At 43.2% G+C, this 16,000-nt stretch overlaps 1 protein-coding gene across 1 annotated transcript; it reads right to left on the bottom strand.

Annotated features, from left to right (window-relative positions):
- Positions 1-13,119: 13,119 nt before the first annotated feature.
- LOC130803677 (uncharacterized) lies at positions 13,120-15,174 on the bottom strand. The gene is made up of 3 exons (XM_057667879.1): positions 14,821-15,174; positions 14,206-14,751; positions 13,120-14,133 (listed from the first exon to the last, which is right to left on the bottom strand). The coding sequence occupies exons 1-3, from the start codon at positions 14,899-14,901 to the stop codon at positions 13,120-13,122; spliced, it is 1,641 nt and encodes a 546-aa protein (XP_057523862.1). The 5' UTR covers positions 14,902-15,174.
- Positions 15,175-16,000: the final 826 nt, after the last annotated feature.

A 16,000-nucleotide genomic window follows, 5' to 3' on the forward strand; every position in this document is an offset into this window, starting at 1 on the left:
TCATTTATCATCCATTTTCTAATAATAAAAATATCAATTACACCAAAAAAAACAAATAAATATCAATATTCACCTTTTTTTTTGGTCATTTATTTATATTTTTATGCATTTGTTTATTGAAAAATACTCCCTCCGTTTTTTTAAATTCTTCCACTTTGGGTTTTTCATACATATTAAGAAAAAGAGAATCTTTGGTTGTAGTGGGTATTATTTTAATTAAATAGTAGTGTGAAGTAATGATTGTATTAAAAGTATGAGAGAGAAAATAATTATAAATAAAAGTAAAACAAAAAAAAAACTGATTTTATTAAATTAATTAAAAATGGAATATAAACTTACAATGGAGATAATTTAACCAACTTTCTAAATTGGAAAAGTTTAGAGCTCTACAATAAAAAAAAAAGAGGGAACTAATCCTTCCATACAAAAACCAAAAAAATCAGAAATTTACAATCATGGATCATCAAATTACATACATTGGCCAAATTAAACTAACATGGATCACCAATTACATGTACTCTAATCAGAAATTACATCAAATAATCTGAAAAAAACGACCTTACAAATTCCATTTTAGCCTATAAAGGCTCCTGTGTGTGAAAAATCAGTAGCCAAACACAATCTAGAAAAATCAGCATCTTTTTCCAAAAATTAGTAGCCATACTAGCCAAACACAAAAATCAGTAAGCTTTTCTTAGCAGCTTACAAAAATCAGCAACATTATCTTCCAAAAATCAGTAAGCTTTTCTTAACAACTTACAAAAATTAGTAAGCGTTTCTTAACAGCTTACAAAAATCAGTAGCCAAACAGTTTGTGAAAAAGATCATCGCATCATTAGCCTGCAATGGCTTCAGGAAGTGAAGATGAGTAACAGGGGGCTTGGTACTTTGGATCGAATTCATACGTCCCAGAGTCTAGTTCTGAATCAGAAGAAGAGCCACAAAATATGGAAGAAATAGGGCCACAGCAACAAAATCAGCATAAGCCGAGACTCACGAATGAGTTAAGGCGACTTATTTTCCAAGAGATGTTGTCACTAAAAGTTAGTGACTCACTTCCTCATGGTACATTCAAACGCATGGCTCAAAAATACGGCTACACACATAGATTCATCCGAGATTTATGGAAACAAGCAATACAAACCAAGGAAGCAAACAAACCATACATTGTGGAATACAAGTACAAAATTGTGGAAGAAAAAGAGTGGTCGTACCACCAAAATTACTTGAGTCTAGACCCATTGGCGAACACACTTGCATTAGAGATGTTGCAACATGTTTAGATTTGGCACCATCAATGGTGTGGAGGTTGATAAAAAGAGGCGAGATAATGGCTCATTCAAATCCACTACACCTGGCTTTAACCGATGTTAACAAAATAAGGAGGGTGGAGTGGATTTTGAGCCTTATCCAAGAACACACCATTTAAAGACACCCGATTTAAAAAGTAATGTACGATTATATTCACATTAACGAGAAGTGGTTTTATTTAACCAAGAAAACGCAAAGGGTTTATTTGGCACACAAAGGAAAGGTCCCATATAGGGCAGCGAAGTCATCAAAATTCATACCTAAGGCCATGTTCTTAGGGGCCGTTGCTAGGCCTAGATGGAATCGTTTTGGTCAGTGTACATTTGATGGGAAAATTGGAATTTTCCCTTTTATCAATATGGTGGCAGCACAAAGAGATTCGAAGAATCGACCAAGGGGTTCAATAGGAATTAATCCAACCGAATCAGTTAATCAAGAAGTTTATAGGAGTATGCTCATACAACAATTGATTCCGGCTATACTAAGAAAATGGCCAAGTGAAGGACCTTCCATTATTTTTATTCAACAAGATAATGCAAGGGTTCATATCACAAACGATGATCCAATATGACAACAACACAATAGGCAAGGGGGTTTAACTTTCATTCTTACTCAACAACCTCCAAATAGTCCGGATTGTAACATTCTAGATTTGGGTTTCTTTAGGAGCATACAATCACTTATGCATAAAAAGATGCCCAAAAACATTACAGAATTAATCACAGCAGTTGAGGATGCATTCGGAGAGTTACATCCAAAGACCTTAACAAATGTGTGGATCTCATTACAACACCATTTAAATGAGATTTTAAAAGTTAAGGAGTCTAATGACTACATACAACCACACTTTGGAAAGAAGGTTGAAGAAGACAATGGCAGGTTAATGATTCAAGTGAGAATCCCAACATAATTGGTTAGAGAAGCTGTAGCTTTTCTTAACCCAAACAGGGATCAACAACAAACACAAGCATTAACAGAAAATGAGGATGCTGCATAAACAAAACAAATCATTGAAGAAGCTTATGATCAGGTAGTTGAAGAAACTCAAGGATGACAAACATCAAAGCCCCTCAGTTTATTTTGTTCAAATCATCATTAAAATTGTAGCTTAAAAAACTTAGGAGCAACAATTTGTTAAGCACAACCCATGTTAATGATTAGCAAGCCACTTCATTATTTTACATAATTTCAGAAAAAAAAGCCCCCTGATTCTTCATAGAGGTTATGAAACCTCTCAGATTATAATTGATCATCAACAAATGAAGTAACTGAACATGCTAAAAAATCAAGTGATGGGTTTTGGTTACCAAATGCTACTCAACCAAGTAATAAAAGTAAATTTTTCAGAATTTAGAGGTTCAACAATTTGACATCACAGGGGCTTGTACACATAAAACCAGCAACAAACATCAACCCTAAAACCAGGAACATAATACCAACAGTAGAACGAAAAAAACCCCAAATAAACCAGAAGAACACAATATCAACAACAACACATAAAAAACAAAAGAAAAAACAAACATCAAACATAAATGCAAGATCTTTTTTCAAATAACAAAAAATAAACAAAAAATAAAAACAACCTTACAATCATTAAGCACGTTTTTTGGGGTTCAATTTTGCCCTAGACGCAATAACATCTTCAGGAATGTTAGGGACAACCAAATTGATTTCATCTTCTTTCACATTAGTCAGAGTTAATGGATATAATTGAGATGGTTCCTTTTCAACAATAGGAGAAGTTGGTGGAGATTCATGATACACAAATGTGGCATCATCTTCAAGTACCTTTTGATATGCGTCAAGGTCTTTTTTTGACCACTTCAAAATTTCGTTGGAGTAGGAATGGGAACGACCATGGAGGGAACAAGAACACAACTCACCATAATCGCATAGACCGTCATAAAGTTATGAAGGAATTGTGGAGTCACTCTTAGATTCGTTGTTTTCCATTGCAAATACTCAAAGGTTCAACAAGAAGATAATGGCGGATTCCAGAACAAGGGGCTTTAAATTTCGAAACTTTGCCAAAACAAACAAAACGAACCTCAAAATGATGAGAATAAACCGATCTACATTTTAATGCAGTTAAAATACACAAAAAATGAAGAACAAACAGGGGGAAAAGCCATGAAAATGGTGTTCATGAAGAGAGAGAAATGACCATCATGACCGTTCAAGAGGAGGAGGAAGAATAGGAAGGAAGTAGGCGTAATAATGCGAAATGCAAAGCCCAAGAAACTAATAAATGTATCAGGATGATTCCGGGTACATTAAAAGAAAAAGGGGGGGGGGGGGGGGGGGGGAGGTGGTGGTTTAAGGGGTAAAAGTGGGATAAAAACTTTCTAAAAATAGAAAGTATTCTAAAGTGGAAGAACTTATGAAACTACCCGTTATAGTAAGGTGGAAGAACTTAAGAACGGAGGGAGTACATATTTTAATGAGTTAATTGTTTCCCTAAATATCAAGTCAAATATCAAAAGTTTCCCTGTCAATAATAGAAAAAAGGCGAGAAAATTTTTAATGATAGTGTGACACGTGTCGTAAGTCGTTTCTTCCTTAGTATATTTTATAAATTGTAGATGAATAAATAGATTATAGATTATAGATTAAAACGATTTATGTTTTTAGTTTTCAGTTTGGACAAAGCAATATTAGTTTTTTAAAACCAATTGTGACATATAATTGAAGATTATATTTTTGAAAATATCAATGTTGCAGTAATGGAGATATATTTAAGTTCGGTTTACATTTTAGACAATACATTCATTTTGAGTATCAAACCCAAAGTTCATAATCATAAGATTTGAAATTTTCAAATTCAGAGTAAAATCTACATTATTGGTCAAGGGTTAGTTTTAGCCTTACGTTTTTACTCTACTATTTTTACAAATATTTAAGTCTATAATGAGAAGTGTTTCGGTAATGAAACGAGGAAGTGCAAAAGACACTTAAAATACCTGGAGATTGATGGAAGAGTGATCAAGTGAAACGGTTTATAAGAGAAAGCGACTTGAATTCCTGCAATACAACACGTTAGCCTTGTCCGGGGGGTGATCTCCTGGAAAACCCCTCCGACGCTCAAGTTAGAACGTAGATCGGAAATTAATGAATGACAGATTGTAGAATGAATGCAAGAAGGAAGGTCGGGATTGGGATTGCTGGTGCTAGTGCTAGAGTTTAGGAAGGCTAAGGAAGTAATGTAAGCAAGGATACTAGGAAAGCTATTTCAGATGATCCTCCCTCCTTGATGGTAGCTTCTATTTATAATGGTGAAGAAGGGGAGTTATTTCTGAGGAGAAGTGGACTAACATGGGAGTAGTGGGAGTAATGGGAGGTGGACTGGTCAGGGGAAGAATGGACAGTTATTCATCTGAAGCAAGGAGAGCCAAGCATGTATGAAGAGTGGAAGGTGGTGGGTGGTTATTCTCCTTAAAAGGAGGATAGCCACAGGAGAGGGATGGCAAAGGATTTAAGTATTCTGGAGGTAAAAACCTATGGGCCTGCCAAAGAAGAAAAGAGGTCCAGCCAAAAAGCCTATTGACTAAAAGTCAAAGTCAAATCCCGAAAGGTCAAAGGGTATTTTAGGGATATGATTTTAGTTAAAAACAATACCATGACATTTAGCCCCACGCATGAAGGACAATATGAGGGGAGAGTCCCGACGCCCTGAAATATCTTCCTTTATGCGGATAAATATGCACCCATCGTAATTGATTTAGTGAAGGGACACGATCATAGAGAACATGCGAAAGCCCCATGAGGATGAACACATGCCCAATCAGGCGAATTTTCTGATGAATCATGAAAGTTGAGCTTGAAAGCTTTGAATCGACTGTTCATATGCCAAATTCCGAATTGTAACGAAAAAGATATGACCTTTTAAACTTGTCAGGCAAAAACACATTGAATACGGGGCAAACGGACATATGAAGCCGCGGCTTGAAGTATGCCGCAAAGTAGCCCCAGACGTGTTAATACATCAGCGAAATGGTGAATGCGGGATCTAGATTCCGCGACATCATATTTCGGCCCTTGCTTTCACTGATATTACAGAAATCAGGTTTTCAACAAAACACCCAAGGAGGGTCCGACTTATCGACTGTGCGGATCAACTGTCTGTTTTGAACTGATACCGCGTAACGTCAAGGGTATTCACGAATCAAATTCTTGGTAATGACGCGGCATTTCATTCTTCTTAACATTTTTACCCCTATGGTTGAACTATGCCGCGAACTAATAGTTTGCGTCTTCATTCGTAAGTTCAGCACGGGAATCCTCCTTCAATACTTAGAACATTTTGAGAAAGAGAAGGACCACCTGGGGGTCCGACTTATCGACCACACGGATATCTTTAAAAATATTCAGTACTTGGTCCAAGCAGCCCTCTTTATTCCAGCATGATACGGAATGAGCCCCAGAACTCGCATCTTCGATCCCACGGACACACATGAGAGGTTCTATACTTAAAATTTTTTTTTTTTTTTTTTTTTTTTTTTTTTTTTTTTTTTTTATACTTGGATTAGGGTCAACTAAAATCATATCCCTAAAATACCCTTTGACCTTTCGGGATTTGACTTTGACTTTTAGTCAATAGGCTTTTTGGCTGGACCTCTTTTCTTCTTTGGCAGGCCCATAGGTTTTTACCTCCAGAATACTTAAATCCTTTGCCATCCCTCTCCTGTGGCTATCCTCCTTTTAAGGAGAATAACCACCCACCACCTTCCACTCTTCATACATGCTTGGCTCTCCTTGCTTCAGATGAATAACTGTCCATTCTTCCCCTGACCAGTCCACCTCCCATTACTCCCACTACTCCCATGTTAGTCCACTTCTCCTCAGAAATAACTCCCCTTCTTCACCATTATAAATAGAAGCTACCATGAAGGAGGGAGGATCATCTGAAATAGCTTTCCTAGTATCCTTGCTTACATTACTTCCTTAGCCTTCCTAAACTCTAGCACTAGCACCAGCAATCCCAATCCCGACCTTCCTTCTTGCATTCATTCTACAATCTGTCATTCATTAATTTCCGATCTACGTTCTAACTTGAGCGTCGGAGGGGTTTTCCGGGAGATCACCCCCCGGACAAGGCTAACGTGTTGTATTGCAGGAATTCAAGTCGCTTTCTCTTATAAACCGTTTCACTTGATCACTCTTCCATCAATCTCCAGGTATTTTAAGTGTCTTTTGCACTTCCTCGTTTCATTACCGAAACAGTTTGGCGCCGTCTGTGGGGAATTGAAACAAAAAGTCATGGCTCCTAAAAAGAATCCTACACAAACTGCAACAGTGCATAGCACAGATACAGACACTTCCGCAGGTCACGCTAACAATCAAGCTGTGACCCGTCGTGATCTGGACATGCTAGCACGAAATCTCACGGCCGCGTTCTCTGAACAACTTCGTGCCGTCATAAACAATACCCCTACTCAGCAACGAGTACTGGAAGATATGGCTGCACAGATAAAAAACCTGGAGGAACGAATCGAGCCCCATCCTGAGATACCAAAATCCCATGAATCTCAAGAAGGGAACTCGAGGACTTCCCACTCCAGCAGACGCAACAAGAACAGGCGGGAAAGGTCCAAGACTTATCCACACCCTGGCACCACAGATACACGAGATGGCGACTCCAAAACCGCCACTCCAGATGCTCGAACTTTCCTAGAGAGCAAAAAACGAAAAACGTCCGAGAGCGTCCAGTCCCTGCTAGATAAAAGAAGGGAGGAAAGAAAGAAGGCGGAACTCGCTGGATCTAGCCGCCCCCTCATTTCCGCCACCATGCCGCGGAATGAGGCCATAAAGAGTGTCCTCCCCGAAGAACCCATATCATTAGTCTCCCCCCTGGCCATGGAGATACTAAATACTCCCAATCCCGGGAAAATAAAGGTACCAAACATGGCTGCTTTCGATGGCACGTCATGCCCACAGGAGCACATGACGGCGTATAAGAATCTTATGCTGTTATACACCACCAACTCATCGTTATGGTGTAAGTTCTTTCCAACTACTCTTACAGGAGTAGCTTTGACATGGTACACCTCCCTTCCCGGAGGAAGCATCCACAAGTTTGCCCAACTAGAGGACAAGTTCTTGGGCTATTTTGTAGCTTCAAAGAGGCAGGAGAAGTCAAACTTCTACCTGCTTAGTGTCACTCAGTTGGAAGGAGAATCCATATCCTCTTATCTCAAGAAATTCCATGAGGCAGTGCTGGAAGTAACTGATTTGGAGGAGTCAGTTGCGCTAAACGCCCTAATCAACGGAATGAAGGCTCAACGGCTGAAGTTCCAGTTGGTTGAAAGTCAAGTAAAAACGTATACAGAGGCCATGAAACAATGCCAAAGCTACGTTACGGCCTCGGAGATATGTCAGGCCCATGACCCGAAACGGCGTAAATCCGAAAAGAAGGAAGCCGGACCCTCTTATCAATCCTCACGACGTAGAGAGGAACATTCTCCGAGGGCGAAGAATTACATGCCGCGTCGTCCTGGCCCACCGTCTGATATGGGACCTCCACGAGCCAGACAGGTATATGTAGCAGGAGGGGAGACTAGGACGCGGAATCTGGGGGATGGAGGCAACGACCCAATGTTCAATCGAAACAGGAGGGACATTTTCTTCGCTGTTCGAGATCAGTTGCCGGCTCCACCTCCTGTTACCACCCCCTCTGATAGGCGCAACTATAATCTGTGGTGTGACTACCACAAAGAACACGGCCATACTCTGGCACAATGCCGCGAACTAAAGCGCATCTTACATCAGTTGGCTGACGAGGGAAAACTGTCCAGGTTCATCAACAGGAGAGATTATGATGCTGGAAGAGAAGGAGAAAGGAGGCCATGGCAACAAAAACGCCGATCCCCCAAAAGGAACGAAGCCAGACGCGAAAGTTACGACACCCAAGGAACTATCAACATGATTTTTGGGGGATACACTGAGGAATATCCCACTATCCGCGCGGCAAAAAACAGCGTCCACACTTTGCTGAAAGGACCTCCCATGGCCGCATCTAAAGGACCGGTCATGAAGTTCGATGCCACGACTTCCCAGCCGCTGCAACAACCCCACACCGACCCCCTAGTAGTCACTCTTAAAATCGGGCAAATGAAAGTCAGACGGGTGCTGGTAGATACGGGAAGCACGGCTGATCTTATTACAATGGAATGCTTGAGAAAGATGAAGTTCGAGGAGAAGCACTTGCAACCCCTAGACAAACCACTGATTGGGTTTGGAGGGAGTCAGGTCATTCCGTTGGGAACGATCATTCTCCCCGTACGGGTAGGGGAGAAAAATGAAAGCCGTACCATGCCCATACGGTTCACAGTGGTAGATCTCAACTTTCCCTACAATGCCATCATGGGGCTCCCACTCATTAACAAGATCAAGGCAGCCATCTTTCCCCATCAACTCCTGCTGCAATTCGAAACAGATAACGGGCAAGTTGGCATTCTGAAAGGAGACCAGGTGACGGCTCGCCAATGCCTCGTTAACACCCTGAAGCGCAGGTCTTCCGAGACACCTGCAAAAAGAAAGAGGGAAGACAAGATCCCCGCTGTCATGAGCGTATACAGGGAAAATCCCAACACTCATGAAAGGCCCCGCCCCATAGAACGATACGAGGAAGTAGATATGTTCAAGGGGAAACAAATCAAGATAGGGAAAGATCTTCCTGACACGGTCAAGCAGGACATAGTGGCCACCATTGCTGAATTCCGCGACGTCTTTGCTTTTTGCACGGAAGAAATGCCTGGCATCCCTACCAGTGTCGCGTGTCATAAACTTGACATCAAACCAGGCCATAAACCCGTGAAACAAAAGCTACGACATCAAGGAAGAGAGCGGACTGAGGCCGCAAAGGAGGAAGTTGATAAGTTATTGAGAGCCGGATTTATCAAAGAATGCCAATACTCAGAGTGGCTATCCAACGTTGTTCTGGTAAAAAAACCAAATGGTAAATGGAGGATGTGTGTCGACTTCACGGACCTGAATAAGGCATGCCCCAAAGACGATTATCCACTTCCAAAGATAGATCGTCTGGTCGACTCTACGGCAGGCCATGCATTATTAAGCTTCATGGATGCCAACGCCGGCTATCATCAGATCCCATTGGCCACCGAAGATAAACCTCACACGGCCTTCATTACTAGCACAGGGGTCTATTGCTACAAGGTCATGCCCTTCGGATTAAAAAACGCGGGAGCAACTTATCAGAGGATGGTCAACAAGGTCTTCCAATCTCAGATTGGACGGAATTTAGAAGTATATGTGGATGATATGATCACAAAGAGCAAAAAAGCAAGTCAGCACGCCGCGGACTTACGAGAAACCTTCCTTACCCTTCAAAAACACCAAATGAAGCTTAATCCCGACAAGTGCGTGTTTGGAGTTACCGGAGGTAAGTGCCTCGGCTTTCTGGTAGACGAGCGGGGCATTGAAGCAAATCCCGATAAGATCCAGGCCTTACAAAACATGAGATCCCCCACCTCAGTAAAAGAAGTACAAAAACTCACGGGGTGCATAGCCGCTCTCGGAAGATTCCTTTCCAAGTCTGCGGATAAATGTTCCCCCTTCTTTAAAACAATAAAACAACAGAAGTTCGAGTGGACAGCAGAAGCAGAAGACTCCTTTCGCCAACTCAAAGAACACCTGTCCACATTACCGAAACTAGTTTCTCCCATCAAAGGGGAGAAACTAGTCCTATATGTTTCTGTCTCCGAGTATTCGTTATCCGGAGTACTGGTTGCGGAAAGGGAAAAGAAACAGTTTCCCGTATACTACGTGAGTCATGCATTCCGCGGCTCTGAGGGAAACTACGGCGAAGTCGAAAAAGTCATATTCGCAATCGTTATGGCAAGCAGAAAATTGAAGCCCTACTTTCAATCCCATCAGATCATCATCCGGACTGATCAACCTTTGAAAAAGATACTGGAAGGAAAAAACAAGTCAAGCCGCGTCACAGATTGGGCAAACCAGCTAGCGGATTTCGGTATCGAATACGAGCCTCGAACGGCAATCAAAGCTCAAGCTCTGGCTGATTTTATTGCTGAAAGTACCTTCCCCTGTCATCCTGAACCCAATCAGAAGTGGAAGTTGTATGTAGATGGGTCATCAACACAATCAGCTAGTGGAGCTGGACTCCTCATCATGTCTTCCGCGGGGGTCCGTATGGAAAGGGCAGTCAGGTTCGAGTTCGCAGCATCTAACAACGAGGCAGAATATGAAGCATTATTAATGGGATTGAGAATTTGCTACGAAGCGGGAGCGAAAAACTTGTCCGCTTTCTCTGACTCCCAATTGATCGTGGGACAAGTCAACGGAGAATTCGAAGCAAAGGATGATAGCATGAAGATGTATTTGCAGCAGGTGAAAGAATTTGTTCAAAAATTCGACAAGTTCACATTGGAGCACATTCCAAGATCCCAGAACGCACAAGCTGATTCCTTAGCAAAACTGGCCAGCTCAGCAGAAACATCCGCGGCTCGAGACATCATCTGGGAAGTACTTCCTAATCCCAGCATCAACTTCATGGTCAACACCATCGACAGATCAGATACATGGATGGAACCGTACATCAAATATTTGCGAAATCAGACGCTTCCCCAAGATAAAAGCCAGGCCAATATGCTCCAGAAGAAAGCAAGATGGTTCGAACTCCACGAAGGAACGCTCTACAAGAAGTCGTATACACACCCCCTCCTGAAATGTGTATCCCCTGAAGAAGGAAACTATATCCTTCGCGAAATACATGAAGGAGGATGCGGTATACATCAGGGAGTGCGAACTGTCATCGGGAAAGTCCTGAGAAGTGGATATTATTGGCCCTCACTCCGAGAAGACGCGGAATACTTGATCAAGAGATGTCCTGAATGCCAATACCATTCAAAGATAGGAAGGAAGCCGTCTAATTACTTGACTGCCATACAAGCCGTCTTGCCTTTCGACAAGTGGGGCATGGACCTCCTTGGTCCCTTCCCTCCGGCAAAAGGGCAACGCAAATTCATCATTGTGGCCATTGATTATTTCACAAAATATGTAGAAGCGGAAGCCCTTAGTTCAATCACGGACAAACAAGTCTGTCAGTTTATATGGAGAAATATCATCACAAGGTACGGCATCCCCCGGGTGATCATAACAGATAATGGAAGGCAGTTCGTCAGCAAGAACACTATCGAGTACTGCGACAAATTTAACATCCAAATCAGATTCAGTTCAGTATCCAGGCCGCAAACTAACGGTCAAGTGGAGTCCGCAAACAAAGAGATCCTGAATGGCATTAAGAAGAAGATAGAGGGAGTCAAAGGTAATTGGGATGAAGAACTACCAGGCATCTTATGGGCAAGCCGAACAACCATCAAAGACGCAACGGGGCATACACCTTTCTCTTTAGTATATGGATCTGAAGCCGTGCTCCCAGTTGAAATAGGCATACCCTCTACAAGGGTCACCTACTACTCACACGACGAAAATGAGGAAGGAAAGAGAGCAAACTTAGATCTGCTGCCGGAAACAAGAGGAAACGCGATGCTGAGATCAATAGCACAAAAACAAAAGATGATCCGTAGCTTCAATCGCCACGTAAAAACCAGACGCATTCAAATGGGTGATTTGGTCCTTCGAAAAATAGAAGCTACGGGAAAGATCGTGGAAAAAGGAAAGCTAGGAGCCAAATGGGACGGCCCTTTCAAAGTCACCCGCATCATCAAACCGGGAACTTTCGAACTAGAAGACATGAAAGGAAAAAAACTACCCCGTCCATGGAATGGAGACCACCTAAAGAAATTCTACATTTAATAAAATTTGCAAGGGGCAATCAGTTACTAGTATCAGTGTTAGCAGCATCAATCCGCGACTACACTCATCCCGCAACATAGTTGCGTTGTCATTCGAATTCACTTTTGTATTCTTATCAATCCTTTATAACAGAAGTTTCAATTTCAGATTATCTGGCACCTATGTTCGCAACTATTTGGTAAAAATCTATTGCAAATCTTATTAAATCAGTAATATCCAAAAGTCGGACCCCTTGAGAGAGGTCCCATTATCAAGTTATTCTAAGTCACTAACGAACCTATGACTTCGACAAGTCGGACCCTCAGTTTGGGGTCCCCCTAGTTCAAAACATTCTAAGTTTTTACAATGATGTTTCCCAACCGGGACATCGATAAGTCGGACCCCCAGTTTGGGGTCCCCTAATTCAAAACATTCTAAGTTTTTACAATGATGTTTCCCAACCGGGACATCGATAAGTCGGACCCCCAGTTTGGGGTCCCCTAATTCAAAACATTCTAAGTTTTTACAATGATGTTTCCCAACCGGGACATCGATAAGTCGGACCCCCAGTTTGGGGTCCCCTAGTTCAAAACATTCTAAGTCTTTACAATGATGTTTCCTAACCGGAACATCGATAAGTCGGACCCCCAGTTTGGGGTCCCCTAGTTCAAAATATTCCAAAAGATGTTTCCCAACCGGGACGTCGATAAGTCGGACCCCCAGTTTGGGGTCCCTGAGTTCAAAAGAAAATCCAAGTCTCCCAAAAAGATTACCCGCGACCGGGACATCGACAAGTCGGACCCCCCTACTGGGGTCTGAAGGCTGAAAATATTCTAAGTCCAAATTTCCTTGACGTCGCCTATACGTGACATCGAAAAATCACGTCCTTTAAGTAATATTCCGCGGCCTCAGAAGAAAGAAGCCACGGCTCAACAAATAGAATCATGGATATCACGAAAAAATCAGAAATATATACATCGAATATTCAAAATATAGTTGAATGTTTACAAAAAATAAGGTTACTAAAATACAAGATTATACATCGTCAAAAAAGGCCTCGACATCTTCACCCGGCGGCGGAGGAGATTCGATCCTTCCCTCTTCAAAACTCGGGGTGAAGCTGACATAATCTTCAACATTGAACGGCTCCACCCCGATCTCAGACAACTCCCGGGACAAGCTCTGGAGGTTCCGGCCTTCGTCAATAATGAGATTCGATAGATCAAGGCATAGAACCTCCAGGTTGGAGAGCGTCAAGTTCTCTGGGACATCTGACGCCGGAGGAGAAGAGAGAGCCAGCTGCTCCAAGTCGAGACTTAAAGCCTCCCTTTCAGCCTCGGCATTTATCTTTTCAGACCAGGCCCTCTTTTCGGCCGCGTCCCAGACCGTGTCGACCAGTACCGCCGACTCCCCGTCCAAGACAGGAGCAAGGTTGGACAAAGCTTCACTCCCCTTTTGTTCAGCAGTTTGCTGAAGGGAAGTAAAATCCATGCCCAACTCTGCGGCAGCCAGACGATACTTCTCGTCACTAATCATGGTTCCGGCCTTCACCATCTCGGCCGTCAGATCTCCGAGAAACTTCGACGCTTCCGGCTCATCCGAGAGAAGCCAATCTCGAGCTATCCGGGCCTTCCTGGTTAGGCACAATTTGTATACTTTAGCCGCGGATAGAATCATTTTGAAATGGGAAGAATCGGCCGACACTTGCTGCATTAGTTGCTGGTTCTGATGAACGAGCTTGGCATGAGTATCCATCAGCAAGCCGACCTCATGGCTGATGCTCGCGGACCTGGTGGAAGCAGCATCCAAGTTCTCAATGATCTGATCCAGCTGCTTCCTCGCCCTTTCCCGCCATTGTTCGGTTCTGACCAAGCGTTCTTTCAGCTCAGAGCACTTGGCCAGTTTTTCTTTGAGGCTCGGCAGGTCCTCCCGCAGTTTTGTTAATTCTTCGTTCAGCTCTTCGCAGCGGGAGGTAAGGGCGGCCATGGTTTCCTGGTCCGCGGCACTTTGACGGTTGGCGTCGAGCTCAAAGGCCAACCGTATGAACGCCTGCAAAGGAACGATTATTAAAGGAATCTGGAAGCAAAAAATAATCATATTGCTGAGTTTAAAAGTTATTACCTCCGCCGCCGAAGCTTGTGCTTGACGCACCCTATCACGGGGGGGCATAGATTCTAAAAGGTCGACGTCCACTTTGCTGATTAAGTTGGACGTCGCCCTGTTAAAGCGGACTACTAAGCCCTTATGCCCCAGCTCCGGAAAGGGTGTGTCGCGTCGAAAAGGGGAAACCTCCCGGCGACGGTAAACCTCGGCATATTGAGAGGAGGGAGCCGCGGAAGATTCCCCCATTTTCTCCTTCCCTTTATCTGAAGATGGCCGTGGAGAGTCTTGAAGGGGCGAGGTCTCCTCTTCAACTGGCCTTATTTGGAGGGGCCGGGCGGTAGGGACCGCGCCCCCGGAGGGCCTCTTTGCCGACTTCTCCTTGTGGGAAGAAGAATCCCGCTTCCTCTTCTTCTTCCCACTCTTTTTTGTCGCACCCCTCGTCTGAGGAGGAACCACCCTCTCAGATTCATCGGGGATATGAACCTGCTTTCTTTCTTCAAGAAGTCGGAGAGCCTCTTGCTCCGAAGGCACGTCCTCCAGACCCTTCTCCACGGTTGCCGAGTCCTACAAAAGAAGAAGTTAGGAAGAATCAACAAAAATCTTTTTTCAACAGAACTTTGTATAGAGATATACCTTTGGAGGAAGGGGAAGAGGCTTATCCTCGGCCCGCTGGATGGCCCCTGAAGCAAGTCTCAGAACGCTGAATTTCTTCATTAGTTCAGGACTCTTGGCTCGAAGATTTTGCTTGGCTATCCCTGTAGAAGCATGAGTTAGCAACAGTCAAACGTACTATAGAAAAGGAAAGGAAGAAACTCGGCAACTCTTACTCCGATCGATAGCCAAGCTAATGCCGAAGGCTGAGAGGAGGTTCTCATTCTCCAGCTCAGGACGACCAGGTATCCAATTAAGTTGGACGTTCATTGGTTTCCTTCCCAATTGAACGTCCATCTTTGCATATTCTATGATCACCGCATCGTTAAAGGAACATTGCGGGATCCCGTTATTAAAACCCGAGAGATTGGGCTTTATATCAAAAGAGGTCTTGATATTCCATCCCTCTGAGTTGTATAAGTATGCGAATTTTGTCCTATACCCCTTCTGGTTATCGGGGAGGTCTTGGACTATCTTCAGTCCTCGACGGTGGGTGAAAGTAATCCAGCCACAGCCGTATGATTGGGAATTACATAGGCGGGCTCTGAATATATATCTAAAAGCTGTGAGTGTTGGTGGCACGGCCAAAACTTTACACAAGATCAAAAAGGCCACCATACAACCCCAGGCGTTCGGGTATAACTCGGGCACTGAGACGTCCAAAAACTCTAACACCTCTCTAAAAAACGGGTGAAGAGGAAATCTAAGCCCTAATTCAAAAGAAGGGAAGTATACGGCTATACAATGTGGAGGGGGAAACCTAACGGTGTCATAATTCCCCGGGGTAATAATATTTATGTTATCTTTTAAACCCCATTTTCGAGAGATGGCCTCCCGACGGTTGTCTAGATCTCTCTTAGTCTGTACGTCAATAAAGTAATTTAGAGGCCCGCCGTCTGGAATGTAGAATGGAGGAGGAGCTGGCGCCGCACTCTCTCTTCCTGAAGACTCGGCTGATCCTTCAAGGTTTTCCATATCTACATACAATAACCCTTCTAGGTCAGGATTTATTCGCGGCAAGTAATTTGGAAAGAAAGCAATGCTCACTTCCCAAGGAGCAGTTTTCATAATCTCCGGAGGGTATATAGGAGATACGGACGACTCATCCCCAGCTTTTATTGGTTCATAATGGGGGGTAATTCTCACTGAACTACTTTCATCC

Source organism: Amaranthus tricolor, chromosome 17 (genome assembly GCF_026212465.1).
Source record: "Amaranthus tricolor cultivar Red isolate AtriRed21 chromosome 17, ASM2621246v1, whole genome shotgun sequence".
NCBI lineage: Eukaryota > Viridiplantae > Streptophyta > Magnoliopsida > Caryophyllales > Amaranthaceae > Amaranthus > Amaranthus tricolor.